The sequence below is a fragment of the Cupressus sempervirens genome, chromosome 11 (assembly GCF_028749045.1).
Source record: "Cupressus sempervirens isolate cs-2001-9-10 chromosome 11, ASM2874904v1, whole genome shotgun sequence".
NCBI lineage: Eukaryota > Viridiplantae > Streptophyta > Pinopsida > Cupressales > Cupressaceae > Cupressus > Cupressus sempervirens.
The window spans coordinates 322691402-322704995 of NC_143128.1; the positions used below are offsets into that span (position 1 = coordinate 322691402).

The following is a 13594-nucleotide window of genomic DNA, read 5'->3' on the forward strand; positions in this document are numbered from 1 at the left end:
TATTATGCCCATGGATTGTTGTCATATTTTGTTGGGTAAACATTGGCAGTATGATAGATATGCTATACATGATGGAAGATTGAATCAATATACTCTTTAAGTGAACGGAAGAAAACAAGTATTATTGCCTTTGATTGAAAGTCCAGATGAGGTTAATTGTACTACTGTGAGAATTTGCATGGTCAATGGGAAACAGTTTGAAAAAAAAATGAAAATGATCCAAGATTTTTTTGTAATTAGTTTCTAGAGGACCGAATTTTGGTAGTAATGACCAAGCAACGAATGCTAGTAATGACCGAGTGACAACAGTAGCTGGTAATGATTGAGTGATAGTAGAAACTGGTAGAGGCCGAGTACCAGCAAAAATTGAAAACTTGCTGAATGAGTACTAGGAGATTATTGCAAAGGATATACCTGATGGTTTACCACCAATAAGAAGTATAAGTCATTGTATGGATCTGATCCCTGGAGCTAGTTTGCCAAATAAAGCACCATATAGATTGACACCTACAGAGAATGAAGAACTTAACAGACAAGTGCATGAGTTGTTGCAGAAAGGTTTGATCAGAGAAAGTTTGAGTCCATGTGTTGTACCAGCTGTATTAGCACCTAAGAAGAATGGCGAATGGAGAATGGAGAATGTGTACTAATTCCAGAGCTATTAACAAGATTACAGTGAAATATAGGTTTCCTATGCCGAGGATGGATGACATAATGGATTGTTTGAGTGGAGTAAAGTATTTTATCAAGATTGATTCAAAGAGTGGTTATCATCAGATTAGAATTAGAGAAGGTGATGAATGGAAGACTGCTTTCAAGACAAAAAATGGTATGAATGGTTGGTAATGCCTTTTGGTTTGACTAATGCACCTAATACTTTTATGAGGTTGATAAACGAAGTTCTCAATAGATTTTTTGGGTAAGTTTCTGATTGTTTATTTGGATGACATTTTGATATTTAGTAAGACTAAGGAAGAACATCTTGAGCATGTTAGACAAGTATTACAGAGATTGAAAGAGGAGAAGTTGATGATTAACTTGAAAAAGTGTTCCTTTATACAAGAGGAGATTGTGTATTTGGGATTTGTGATTTCAGCTGATGGGTTGAGAATGGATCCCGAGAAGGTTAAAGCAATTTTGGAATGGCCTACACTTGAGAATGTGGGTGAGGTAAGATCATATCATGGTTTGGCTAGTTTTTACAGGAAGTTTATAAAGAATTTCAGTTCTGTTTGTAATGCTATGAGTGAGACAATGAGAGGAGATAAAAAAGAGTTCAAGTAGACACATGGAGCTGATAAGAGTTTTGAGACTTTGAAACAAAAGGTTGTTGAGTTACCTATATTGGCTTTGCCTGATTTCAATAAAATATTTCAAGTTGAATGTGATGTAAGTGGCAGTGCAATAGGAGTTGTATTGAGTCAAGAAGGTAGACCTGTTGCTCTCTTTAGTGAGAAATTGAATGATGCTAAAATGAAGTATTCTGTGTATGATCAAGAGTTTTATGCTATTGTTCAAGCCTTGAAGAAATGGAGACATTATTTGATTCCTAAGGAGTTTGTGTTGTATACTGATCATAAAGTTTTATAGTATTTGGAGAGTCAACATAAATTGAATCGAAGACATATGAAGTGGGTTGAATACTTATAGAGTTTCACATATGTGGTGAAGCATAAAAGTGGAGTTACTAACCGAGTTGCTGATGCATTGAGCAGAAGATATTCTTTGTTGACTGAGATGAAGGTTGAAGTTCTTGGTTTTGATGAAATGAAAGAGTTGTATGATACTAACCTTGATTTTTCTGAGGCATGGAGAGAGTGTAAAGTACCAAATCTATCAGATCACATGATTAAGTATGATCAGTATTTCATTCAAGAAGGTATGTTGTTCAAAGGAATTCAGTTATGTATACCAAGAAGTTTTATGAGAGTTAATTTGATTAAGGAATAACATTGTGGTGGATTGACTGGACATTTTGGAATTGATAAGACATTGAGTTTGCTGAAGGATAAGTGTTATTGGCCACAAATATATAAGGATGTTCAAAAGTTTGTAAGGAGTTGTGGAATTTGTCAAGTTGCAAAAGGATTAAGTCAGAATATTGGATTGTATACACCTATTTTTGTTCTTGAAAAACTTTGGAGTGACATTAGTATGGATTTTGTTCTTAGATTACCTAAGATAGTAAAAGGGTATGATTCCATATTTGTTGTTGTGGATAGATCTCTAAGATGGCACATTTCATACCATGTAAGAAGACATCAGATGCTGAGCATATTGCTGAATTTTTTTTCAAAGAGATTGTTAGATTGCATTGATTACCAAGAAGTATAATTTTTGACAGAGATAGTAAATTTGTTGGTTATTTTTGGAGAACTTTGTGAAAGAAGATGGGCATTGAGTTGAAGTTTAGTCCTACATTACATCTACAGACAGATAGACAAACAAAGGTTGTGAATAGAAGCTTGGGTAGCTTCTTGAGATGTTTAGTTGGAGATAAACCATATAATTGGGAGCTGGTGTTGGCACAAGTTGAATTTGCATATAATAATTCTGTGAATAGGAGTACAGGGGAAACATCTTTTGAGATTGTTACTAGAATGCAGCGTAGAGGAATATTAGATTTGTGGGATGTTGCTGGTGAAGAAAAGAGAAGTGTTGCAGGGGAAGAATTTTCTGATTTTATGGATTCTTTGCTTAAGGAAGTGAAGCTGAGGTTGGAATAAAGTAATCAGAAGTATAAGGAGAATGCTGATAAGTCTAGAAGACATGATTTTGAAGTTGGTGACGAGGTGATGGTTTATTTGAAGAAAGGCAGATTTCCTATTAGAACATATGGTAAGCTGAAGATGAAGAAGTTTGGACCTTGTGAGATCTTGAGGAAGTTTGAGATTGGTAATGCTTATAAAGTCGAGTTACCTAATGACATGGATATATCTCCTATATTCAATGTTGCTGATTTGTATAAGTATCATGAGTCAAATGATGAAGTTGTTGTATCAGATGATTATCCTAAGAAGTAGATTGAAGAGGTTGAACAGGTGTTGGATCAGAGAGTTGGTGAAATCATAAGAAGAAAAGATTACTGAGTATTTGGTGAAGTGGAAGAATAGACCAGTTGAAAATGCTACATGCATTTCCCAATTTGAGTTGGATTCAACTCGGGCTGTGCAAGTTCCATGATTTAGGAGAATCATTTATTTCATCCCTGGTTGTCTGATGCAGGAGCATCCTGGGTTGCACTGCTATCTTGCATGTTTTAATGTTTCTCTATTGTTGCCGAGTTCATAGTGTTCATTGAGTTGCAATGCCAAGCATTGCCGAGTGATAGTATTTGTCTTGGTCCTTCTTTGATGGAGTTGTTTGTGTCTGGTTCTAGTTTGAGCCAACTTTGTGCGTATTTAATTTTAGTATTTGTATTTAATAGTTGTTGCTAGTTGACTTGTGGCTGTGCATGCATTTAATGTAGGATTTAATTTATGTGATAGGCTGACCTTTGGCCGCACAAGTATTTAATGAGGTTTAGGATCGAGTTTTAAGGAGTCAGTGAGTTAGAGGGACGAAACAGATAGTCTCTGTCTTGAAGAGTTAGGATGCGAAGATCATCATTGAAGATCAAAGTTTCAATTGCATTGTTGGCCGTAACGCGGAAGGCCTTATATGTAGGCATGCATGTTGATAATTTGATGAATGAATGAATAAATGAAAGATTTTTAATGACGTCCACGAGGCCTTAAGCCTAAGGAACCCACATAGAACTCCTAGTCAGTCTGATGTGATTTCTCCAGTCTGTCTCTTTTGTTGTGAATCTGCATAAGTAAAATGGCCCCCTTGAGGAGTCTTGGGCCTTCGAAAAGGTCTTTTATATTGTTCACTTTTAACGTTTCTTTATGTTGGTTGTGAATGTCTTTTATCTCCTATCTCCCTTGGTTGCTATTCTCCGTGTTGTGTCTCTGCTGCGTTTACTCTTGCAGGTGGCTTTGGTAGTTGGGTGTGCCTTTGGCCCTAGTAACCATCAGCCTCCCTACGTCAGTATGCATAAACTTTGAAATGAAAGAGATCTAGGTAAGAATGAAAGCATAAAATATTCAAGGAATGCTTTACATGTAAAAGACTTTAAAGGAAATCATAGTCAAAGCACAGGGCTATTTTCATTTTATAAGGGAGAACATCCACGATTATTTCTGAAGAAAAAAATCTCTAAAAATGTAAGGATCTCCAACAAATGAACAAATAGATATTTTTTTCCTTTTCTTTTTCTACATAAAATCTGAGATTTTGTGACAAAAAATCAACAAAGACTTGCCTTTTGTTTGTGTTGCAAAATAATGTAAATTTCAGCCACAAAGAGTGGAAAATGACATGCAGATTTAGCCAAAAAGTGCCCAGAAAGTGCCAAGTTCGGGCTCCATGAGCTTCGTTCTTCCTTCCAAAATCGCGGCTAGTAATAAGTTACTATAACTTCTCAAATAATTATTAAAATATATTAGAGACAAATATCTATTTTTATGTTATAAAAATTAATAGATATTTTGGGCAAAGTTTGACATGATGATGGGATGAAAAGTCAGGCAGAGTTATTGCTTTTCAGAGACTTTTGGGTTTTTATTTTGGAGATCTGACTTCATTTATAAGGCCATTATGATGATATTTTGGGGTCATGACTTTTAGGCCATATCTGCCCCTTTTTGAAGACTTTTGAGGGGCTCAAGTTTGGCCTTTAAGACTGAATTCGACCAAGGAGTTGGTGGTTTGCATTTATGATGTAATTAGATGTAAAAATGCATTAGTATGAGCTTGAGGCTTATTTGTAAGGGTTCCAGTTTTTATGCAGAGACAGTTTTGGAATGATCTCTTTGAGTCTTTCATGATATTTTGAAGATTATTTTGTAACCAGTTTTATGAGGATGTATTGTACTACCTTTGGAGCTTGAATAAATAATAGTTTGGAGGCCATTTTGTGTTCACTTTTCTGTGTGTAAGTCACTGGTTTGACATTATTTCTGTGATTTGCTTTAAATCCTTGAGTTAATGTCTCATTTTCAGCATTTGCAAGTGAATTTCGCAATACCCATATAGGTTACAAGTTGTGAAATTATGCTTCATTTCAGCTTATTAACTGTGAGTATCATTATTCCTGTTAGCATCTTGTTCAAAGTCTATCTTTCTTGTAGATTGTTTATGTATGAGTTTTCTAAGATCAGTTTTGTGCCAACATTGAATTGTTCAGTAAAGCTTTATTGTGTCAAGTCAATAATCTTCTCATCTTAGTGTTTTGGTGCATTACCTTAAATTTTAGTTAAGTTTACCATTTCAATATTTAAATTTCAAGCAAGAAGTCTTTCTTACCCTTTTCCAACCAAATATTTGACATTTCTGCATCAGTTTTAGGTGAAGTATCAGATAGGACCCTGCCTAGAATCCAGAGATTTACTCCATTTTTGGGCACCCACAAACATAGGAGTATTTTCATGTTTGTCAGAGTGACTGAATTTTAGGATTCAGTCATGGTGCAACTTTTAGAGATAACAAAACTTACAAATTTAAATGATTCAGTAAGTTATATTGAAATTGGAAAGTGTTAGACAATAGGATCATTATTATATATTATAATATAAATCTTAGGACTTACAAATAATTGTACTATAAATATACTTAGAGCGATTTTACTTTGCATTTCAACTAATATATTGTATGTTTCAATTGGAATTATACTGTAATTTTTCATAAACAAATATTTATTCCATTTTATGTTGCAGGGTTGCATCTTCAGCTGGGTCAGTCAGGCAAACCAGATTGGCAAGAAAAGTTGTGTCATTTGTATTGCTCGGCGTCACAGGAGGTTTTGTTTTAAGTTCTTTTGATGATTTTGCAGTCTACCATAAATGTAGCAGGTATATTGAGATAAAAGATGTTTCTATTTACATTATTTGAATTGATATACACTTGGATTAACTAGGAAAATATCAATATTTATTTGCTTGCAAGAAAATACAATTAATAAGAAAAATATGACCACTCAACAATAATTTCCTTGGCTGCCTATATCTTGAAATAAAACATAGGATGCCTGCAAAACAGGGCTTTTTGGATATCCATGTTAGCTAAGGGATAGGCAAGGGTGAGGTGAGCTAGTCAATACAATATGATCTATTGCCCATTTTAAAACTAAATTTTCTTAGTTGAATCCTATCACATGTATTTTATTCGTAGAATCTTATATATTTATTCATTTAACTCCACAATCAAACTTGATTACCAGATGTTTATTCTGTCAATATTTTATAAGCCCTTAACATTTTCTCTTTTCCTTAACAATTTTTTTTAACACTTCTTCAATTTGATGGATTTTTGGTGCTTCTGACCTTGAATGAGATTTTCAACGTGCTTTGGAGGTTGAGAAAATATGATTACGGAGCTTCATCTAAGTCATTTTTGCATTTGAATTGGGGGATATTTTTTAATTCTTTGGAATTCCTTTGCTTCACAGGCCTCCTCTTTTGAACTCTTAAAACTGTGCTACAAAGAATCCAATGAAAATCATGACTGGGTAACAAAGTCCATGACAATATCAGACAAATTCCAAATTGATTCTAAAATGAAAGAGGCCACACACATTTATTAATTCTCCTCCTGGACACATTCTAGGTAGCTCATGAAAAGCTTGCTAGGCTGTTAGGAGGTTAACTGGCTATTTGCCATGGCACTCTCAGTTTTCAGAGGGTGGCCCAGGAGATTGTTTTCTTCCCAAGAGACTTGAAAGTGATGATTATTGATTTCCACTACTATGGTACTGCCCTTTCTACCAAGTAAATTCTTTATGCTGTTGTAGGCTGAGAGGCTTAGAAGATTCTCATTATGCACTATGTGGAGACTAGAGTCTCTTATGGGAAGAAATATTGCCAAGGTCTATAGTTTTAGGTTCTACTCTTGATCCTGGCCCTCATCAAAATTTAAAGGAGCTTCTGACATTTGGGAAGCATGGTAATTTGTTGAACACATAGGAGATGGGTTGGTGGCCAACTTAGAGCAGTTTATTTTTCAATTTCCAACTTTTTGCAATTCTCTATTATGTTCCTTATGGGCACCCTTTTGACGATTGCCCATGGCACACTCAGTTTTCAGAGGGTGGCCTAGAAGGTTGCTTTCTTTCCAAGAAACTCGATGAAGTGATCATTATTGACTTCCATCATAAAGGGATTGCCCTTTCTGTTAAGTGGATATTCTGTGCTGTTGAAGGCTCAGAGATTTGGAAGATTATCATTAGGCACTATGTGAAGTCTAAAGCCTCTTATAGTAAGAATTGTGTCCAGGGTCTATGGTTCTAGATCCAACACTTAACTCTAGATCCAACTCTTAGACCCTGGACACAGTAGATGGGTTGGTGACCAATTCAGTTCAGAAAAAATTTCAATTTCCAGCTTCTATTGCAATCCCCTGTTCTTACTCCTTATGGGCTACCTTTGGCCGAAGTGGCATAGACTTATGTTGATTATATTTTTTTCATAAGGATATCAAAAGTATTAATAGGTTGGTTACATAGCATGTTTGTTACAAACATAAGCTGTCCCAGAGCAAATAATCTGATAATAGACAGTAAGTAAAACCTATGCTCCACGGGGACGCGTCCCCTGCCTCTGTACCCTAGTACCCGTACCGGGTACGAAACGGGGACGCGGGTACGGATTTTGGACGTACCCTGCGACGTCCCTTTTTGAGGGGAAAGGGGACGGTCCCCGAAACGCAAAAAAAAATTTCGTAGGAAACTTGGGTACGGATTTCCGTACCGGGGACGGCGTTCCCGTCCCTCGCCCGTACCCTTTTGCCCACGCCGTCCCCTATTTTCCAGCCGGCCATGGGTGAGTTAAAAAGTTAAAAAAAATGGTTTTTTTTAAAAAAAATTTAATCTTTTCTATTCCGCCTAGGGCCCACATGGATGTTAAGTTGTTAACCCTAATGTGTCTTCTTAAATAGTTAAAGTTGGAGCTCATTGCTCATTTGGAGTTGTTTGCAAGTTGGGAAGAGGAAGAGGAAAACATTGAACATTCAACAACAACAAAAGAGGAGTGTGTTTTGGAGGTGGAAGAGAAAGTTTTGCCTTCATTTCTACTTCATTCTAGGTATGTTTTTTATTTTCTTTTTGTTTGATTCAAACTTCATTGTTGTTTGTTGTCATTTTTCATTTTTTTCAATGACATAAAGAGGGCATGTTAATGGAACATTGAAATATTTTTTTTTTCTATAACTTGCAGCAGTATACTATAAATCATTGTAAAATCCAAAGGCAAAAACATGAGCAGCAGTGAGAGTGAGGGAAGTAGTGATAGCATGGAAGTTGCCATGCAAGAAACTCAAGTGTCACAATTACAAAGACCAAGAAAAAGACCTAGGGCAGCCATTGATGAGCCTAATGTAGATGTCCCTATGCCTAATCCATTTGAGTGCCCTTCCAAAGCCTTAAAACAATATGCCAAAGGCCCATTCAACCCTAAGAAACCTCTCCTACAATTTGCCACAAAAGTAGACAAGAATAAGAAGAAAAATTCGGGGGGTAGTAGGGAATGGGAGTGTCATTTATGTAAGAAGCATTATTTTGGGAGCTACACAAGAGTGTATTGCCATCTTTTATGGATAGGTGGGCAAGGGGTGAAAGGTTGCAAAAAAATTACGGAGGAAGAAAAACTTGAGGCCAATAGGTTGTATGTGGAGGGGGAGTTATTGAAATCCGGGGGTCCTATGAGTAGCACACCCACACCCTCATTGACTCCCACTAGCACTGTTAGTAAAGGGAAGGGAAAGGCCAAGACTAAGAGAGATACCAATGTGGCTGATTTATTTAACATACAAGCAAAAGATAGAGCTGAAGAGTCCATTGGCAGATTTCTTGTTGCTCATGGCATACCATACCATGTTTCTCGTTCCTCATTCTATAAACAAATGTGCAAAGATATTTATGCTGCTGGTCCCTCATTTGTACCACCAGGAGAGACTAAATTACGCACCACTATCCTTGACAAAGAGTACTCAAAAGTAAACATTTTGATGGAGGATATGAGGCAAACATGGATGAGTGATGGATGTTCTATTATCATGGATGGTTGGACCGATATCAAACATCGGCCACTCATCAATCTTATTGTCACTAGTACAGCAGGGGCCTATTTTCTTAGAGCCATTGATTGTTCGGGAAAAAAGAAGGATGCATCCTTCCAATTTCAGATTTTGAAGGATGCTATAGAAGAGGTAGGGACTTCAAATGTTGTGCAAGTAGTCACTGATTCAGCCCGTGTGTGTAAATCAGCTGGATTGATAATAGAGAGCACCTATAGACACATTTTTTGGACCCCATGTTGTGTACATGCATTGAATAACACCTTGAAGGACTTTGGGAAAATTGATTGGATAAAGACTATGGTGTTTGAGGCTAGAGACGTGCAAATGTTTATTTGCAATCATCACACATCTCTTGCATTATTTAGGACATTTTCCAAAAAAGAATTCCTCAAGCCTGTGGAGACTCGATATGCTAGCTACTTCATTTTGTTGGAGAGGATGCTTGAGGTCCAAGAGGCCTTACAATCCATGGTGGTCAATGCAGAGTGGAATAGATGGCATGAATCAAGCACCCCAGATGGAAGACTTGTCAAACGAAGAATCCTAGATGAACATTGGTGGACCACAATGAGGTAAGAAACTTAAGAATTGGTGGATATCATAATTGTTATTATTGCTGATTTAATAAAAAAAAAAAATTGATTTAAGCACTTGCTGATTTTTTTAACATATTATGTTTCTCACTTGCAATTTTCTTTCATTTGCAGATACATTTGCTCCTTCATTGACCCTATTGTGCAGGTCATTAGATATGCTGATACTGACTCTCCTAGCCTTGGAGAGATTTATGAGACTTTTGATAGCATGCTTGGGCAGATCAAGCAAGCTGTTAAAGATAAGGAACCTACTTTGGAGTTCTACGAGGAGCATCTTAAGCCCATTGTAATGAAAAGGTGGAACACTATGAACAACCCACTTCATATGGCAGCCTATGCAGTCAATCCAAAATGGTATGCACCAAGGCCTGGGAGAGTGCTTCCATCTAATGATGAGGAGGTGAGTTTAATTTATTAAAGAATTCTGATTTTATAATACATTTTTAAATATTTTATTTTATTTGTAAAGTTTATAAACTCTAAGTTCTCACTTCTTAATTTTTGTTTGTTCAATATAGGTGAAGGACGGCTTCTTCAAGGCCCTTTCAAAAATGTATAGTGCAGAGGATGCTGCAAAAATTCGAGGGCAATGGCTTGACTTTGCCAATCTTCGTGGTCCAACATTTGGTAGACCAGAGGCGAGGACTGATAGAGCTACATTAGCTCAAAAGGACCCGATTGGATGGTGGACATGGCATGGTAGAGATGCACCTGAGCTGAAAGCCCTTGCCACCCGTCTTCTCTCACAGGTTGCGAGTTCCTCTGCTGCAGAGAGGAATTGGTCTACATATAGCTTCATTCAATCGGTCAAGAGGAACAACCTTACCTCTAGACGATCAGAGAAGCTTGTGGCTGTTCATAGTGTATTGCGACTACAGGAGCGACAGAGTCTTGAGTATCGACAGACTCCAGCACTACGTTGGGATGTTAATCCTGAGGATGCATTGCAGATTGATGAGGATAACACACCCCCAGGGCTGCTTGGAGTTCCATTGGATGAGGACCCTCTGCCTACCCCTGCCAGTGATTCAGAGGATGAGATTGATGATGATCTTGATTTAGATAGAGATTTAGATTCCTAGAGGACAGCCATATATTTGGCTTTCTGCTTTTCAGATACTCAGATACATTATTGCTTTTGATTATTATGGAGTTGGACATCTCATTTACACTTCTAGTATTTACTTTCATTGTGTCATTTTGATTTTCATTTCATGCATGATGATGATAGATTGATACTTGGAGCCTTTGGGCATTTTTGCTAATTGTATGCGATATTCGGATATATCATCATATCATATTCTCATTTTGATTCTAATCTTAATACTGTAAAACCCTTCGGTTTCTAGTGTATAGCTTTCTTGTCTGCAGGTGGAATCTTGAGCACTGTTTTTTTTTCGAAAAATCATCTGCAAGCTGTTGACATGAATACAATAACCTATCCGCCTTAGTGTTCCTGAGTCATAATAATCAATTCTTTCTTCTCTTTAGAAAATCTTTTGGCACTGAATACAGTAGATGGCTAGTTACTTCAAAGATCTTGAAACATTTTGGGTAGGGTTCCAACCTTGGAAAGTGCCCTGGGAATTCTTGGAATGTTTCGTATCTATCCTCCAGGTCCCACTGTACAGAAAATGCTGAAACAGACCCACTGGATCCCAGGATCCTTCTGTGCAACTCTGTTATGGAAATAAACAAATATTGTGAATGTAACAGTAAAATTAATGGATCATCTGCAAGCTGTCGACATGAATACAATAACCTATCCACCTTACTGTTCCTGAGTCATAATAATCAATTGTTTCTTCTCTTCAGAAAATCTTTTGGCACTGAATACAGTAGATGGCTAGATATCCTTGTAACTTCAAAGATCATGAAACATTTTGGGTAGGGTTCCAACCTTACAAAGTGCCCTGGATATTCTTTGGAATGTTTCGTTTCTACCCTCCAGGTCCCAGTGTACAGAAAACGCTGAAACAGACCCACTGGACCCCAGGATCCTTTGGTGCTACTCTGTTAAGAAAATAAACAAATATTGTGAATGTAACAGTAAAATTAATGAAGCAAAAGCCTACAACACAACAGTAACTTGTGAGCCTCTAATGTGGGAGTCTTGGGTCTTGGCTTTGAGTTTACTCGAGCTTAACACATAAAAATAATTAATTACAGCAAATAATAATGACTAATGTAGGCTTCAGCCCTTTACTGATTAAAAAAAAGTAAAATTAATGGATTAAAGTTTTATTTTGGATTTGGAGGAATAGATTTAATTGAGTTTCGTCATGAACTCATTTTATTATGCATAGGTGTGTATTGATAGATCATTAACATTCTTTTTATGTACCAGTAAGGCCTTAGAGAAAGCCATTAGTAATGAAAGAATTCAAGAGGCCTTAGGAGTACCAATCACGAAGGGTGCATGGTATAACGCAACTTTGGCACTGGCTAATAAGAGAAGTTCAGTATCATGCACATTTCCTATTATTGGACCAAAAGGACGTGGAATCGTTCAAGTGAAGGCAATTAGCTGTAAAGGTACTGCTATATTAACTCATCCTACCAAGTTTTAAATTTTTAATGATATCCATTAGTCAGTTGCCTTAGTTAAAAAAGAAGAAATCTTTGTTTTTGCAAAACATAGGAAAGTGACTGAGTGAAATGAACAGAAACAAACTAATAAAATCCAACTTCATCTATATATTTTTTTGGTTAGTCATTTTAAGTTTTTCTTTGAGAAGATTGAACTAAATTTTAAGTAAAAATGATGCAATTTTAAAATGTTCTTTTCACGATGTTAGATAATTTTCTGTTATTTGCTTTTAAATTTCGGATGTCAATTCCTTGGATGACTATTTCTTTGTAATTAACCTTTGGCAAAAGAAAATATTTGTAGAAGTCAAAATTTTATAGAAGACACTTTCTCTTTCTTTCTTCTCCAGTTGGTACTTCATTAACATATGCTTTACCCTTGATTTCTAATCCATTCTCACAAATTCACAATGACAGAATGGTTTCCGGGAATGTTGAACCTCAAAACTACTTGACTGAAATAGAGGGCAAATGAATGAACTAAATTTTATGTTTTTCTTTGTGACGATTGAACTAAATCTTAAATTCCTTGGATTACTATTTCTTTGTAATTAACCTTTGGCAGAAGAATGATTTTATTTTATGTTTTTCTTTGTGAAGAGTGAACCAAATTTAAAATAAAAATTATGCAATTTTAAAATGTTATTTTCATGATATTTGATAATTTTCTGTTATTTGCTTTAAATTTCAGATGTATATTCCTTGGATGACTATTTCTTTGTATTTAACCTTTGGCAGAAGAAATATTTGTAGAAGTCAAAATCTTATAGAACACTGTCTCCTTTTCTTTCACCTCCAGTTAATGCTTCATAGGCACATGTTTTACCCTTGATTTCTAACCTTGTCTCACAAAGTCACTATGACAAAATGATTTCTGGGAATGCTGGACCTCAAAACTACTTGACTGAAATTAATGGAAAATGAATGAATAAGATGCAGTTACATGTGGAGAAGCACCCAAGTAGGAGAAATGAAATGGGCAGCATTGGAGGAAAGAAATTATTACCCATGGATTTCATGAAAAAAAAAAAAAAATCAGTTTTCATGTGCTAACTGTACCTATAACTGTATTACGAAGTAATTGGTAAAATACTTGCTTGATATTAACGAGACTGAGAGGTCAATGGATACAAAAGAATAAAACAATGTTTCCTCAGGAAACGATCATAAAGAATAGAAACATTCTCTTCTAGCTAAAAGAAAGTTAAACAAAGCTAACAGATAATTACATACTAACTAATATTAAAAAATTGTAATATTTACAATAGATTACAAATAGATAACCATTAAACTAA

At 36.0% G+C, this 13594-nt stretch overlaps 2 protein-coding genes across 3 annotated transcripts in view; both read left to right on the plus strand.

The window, feature by feature from the left end:
- LOC149529408 (cytochrome oxidase complex assembly protein) overlaps positions 1-13594 on the plus strand; it is a 97221-nt gene that overhangs the window by 36040 nt on the left and 47587 nt on the right. For both annotated transcript variants that reach the window (XM_089808674.1, XM_089808675.1), the window contains exons 2-3: positions 5760-5894; positions 12058-12245. In XM_089808674.1, the coding sequence (XP_089664800.1) occupies positions 5760-5894; positions 12058-12245 (323 nt within the window). The remainder of the gene's footprint in view (positions 1-5759; positions 5895-12057; positions 12246-13594) is intronic.
- Positions 7597-10887, plus strand: LOC149529409 (uncharacterized). The gene is made up of 4 exons (XM_089808673.1): positions 7597-8120; positions 8253-9686; positions 9822-10110; positions 10229-10887. Exons 2-4 carry the CDS (start codon positions 8293-8295, stop codon positions 10790-10792), a joined length of 2247 nt encoding a protein of 748 aa, XP_089664799.1. The 5' UTR covers positions 7597-8120; positions 8253-8292; the 3' UTR covers positions 10793-10887.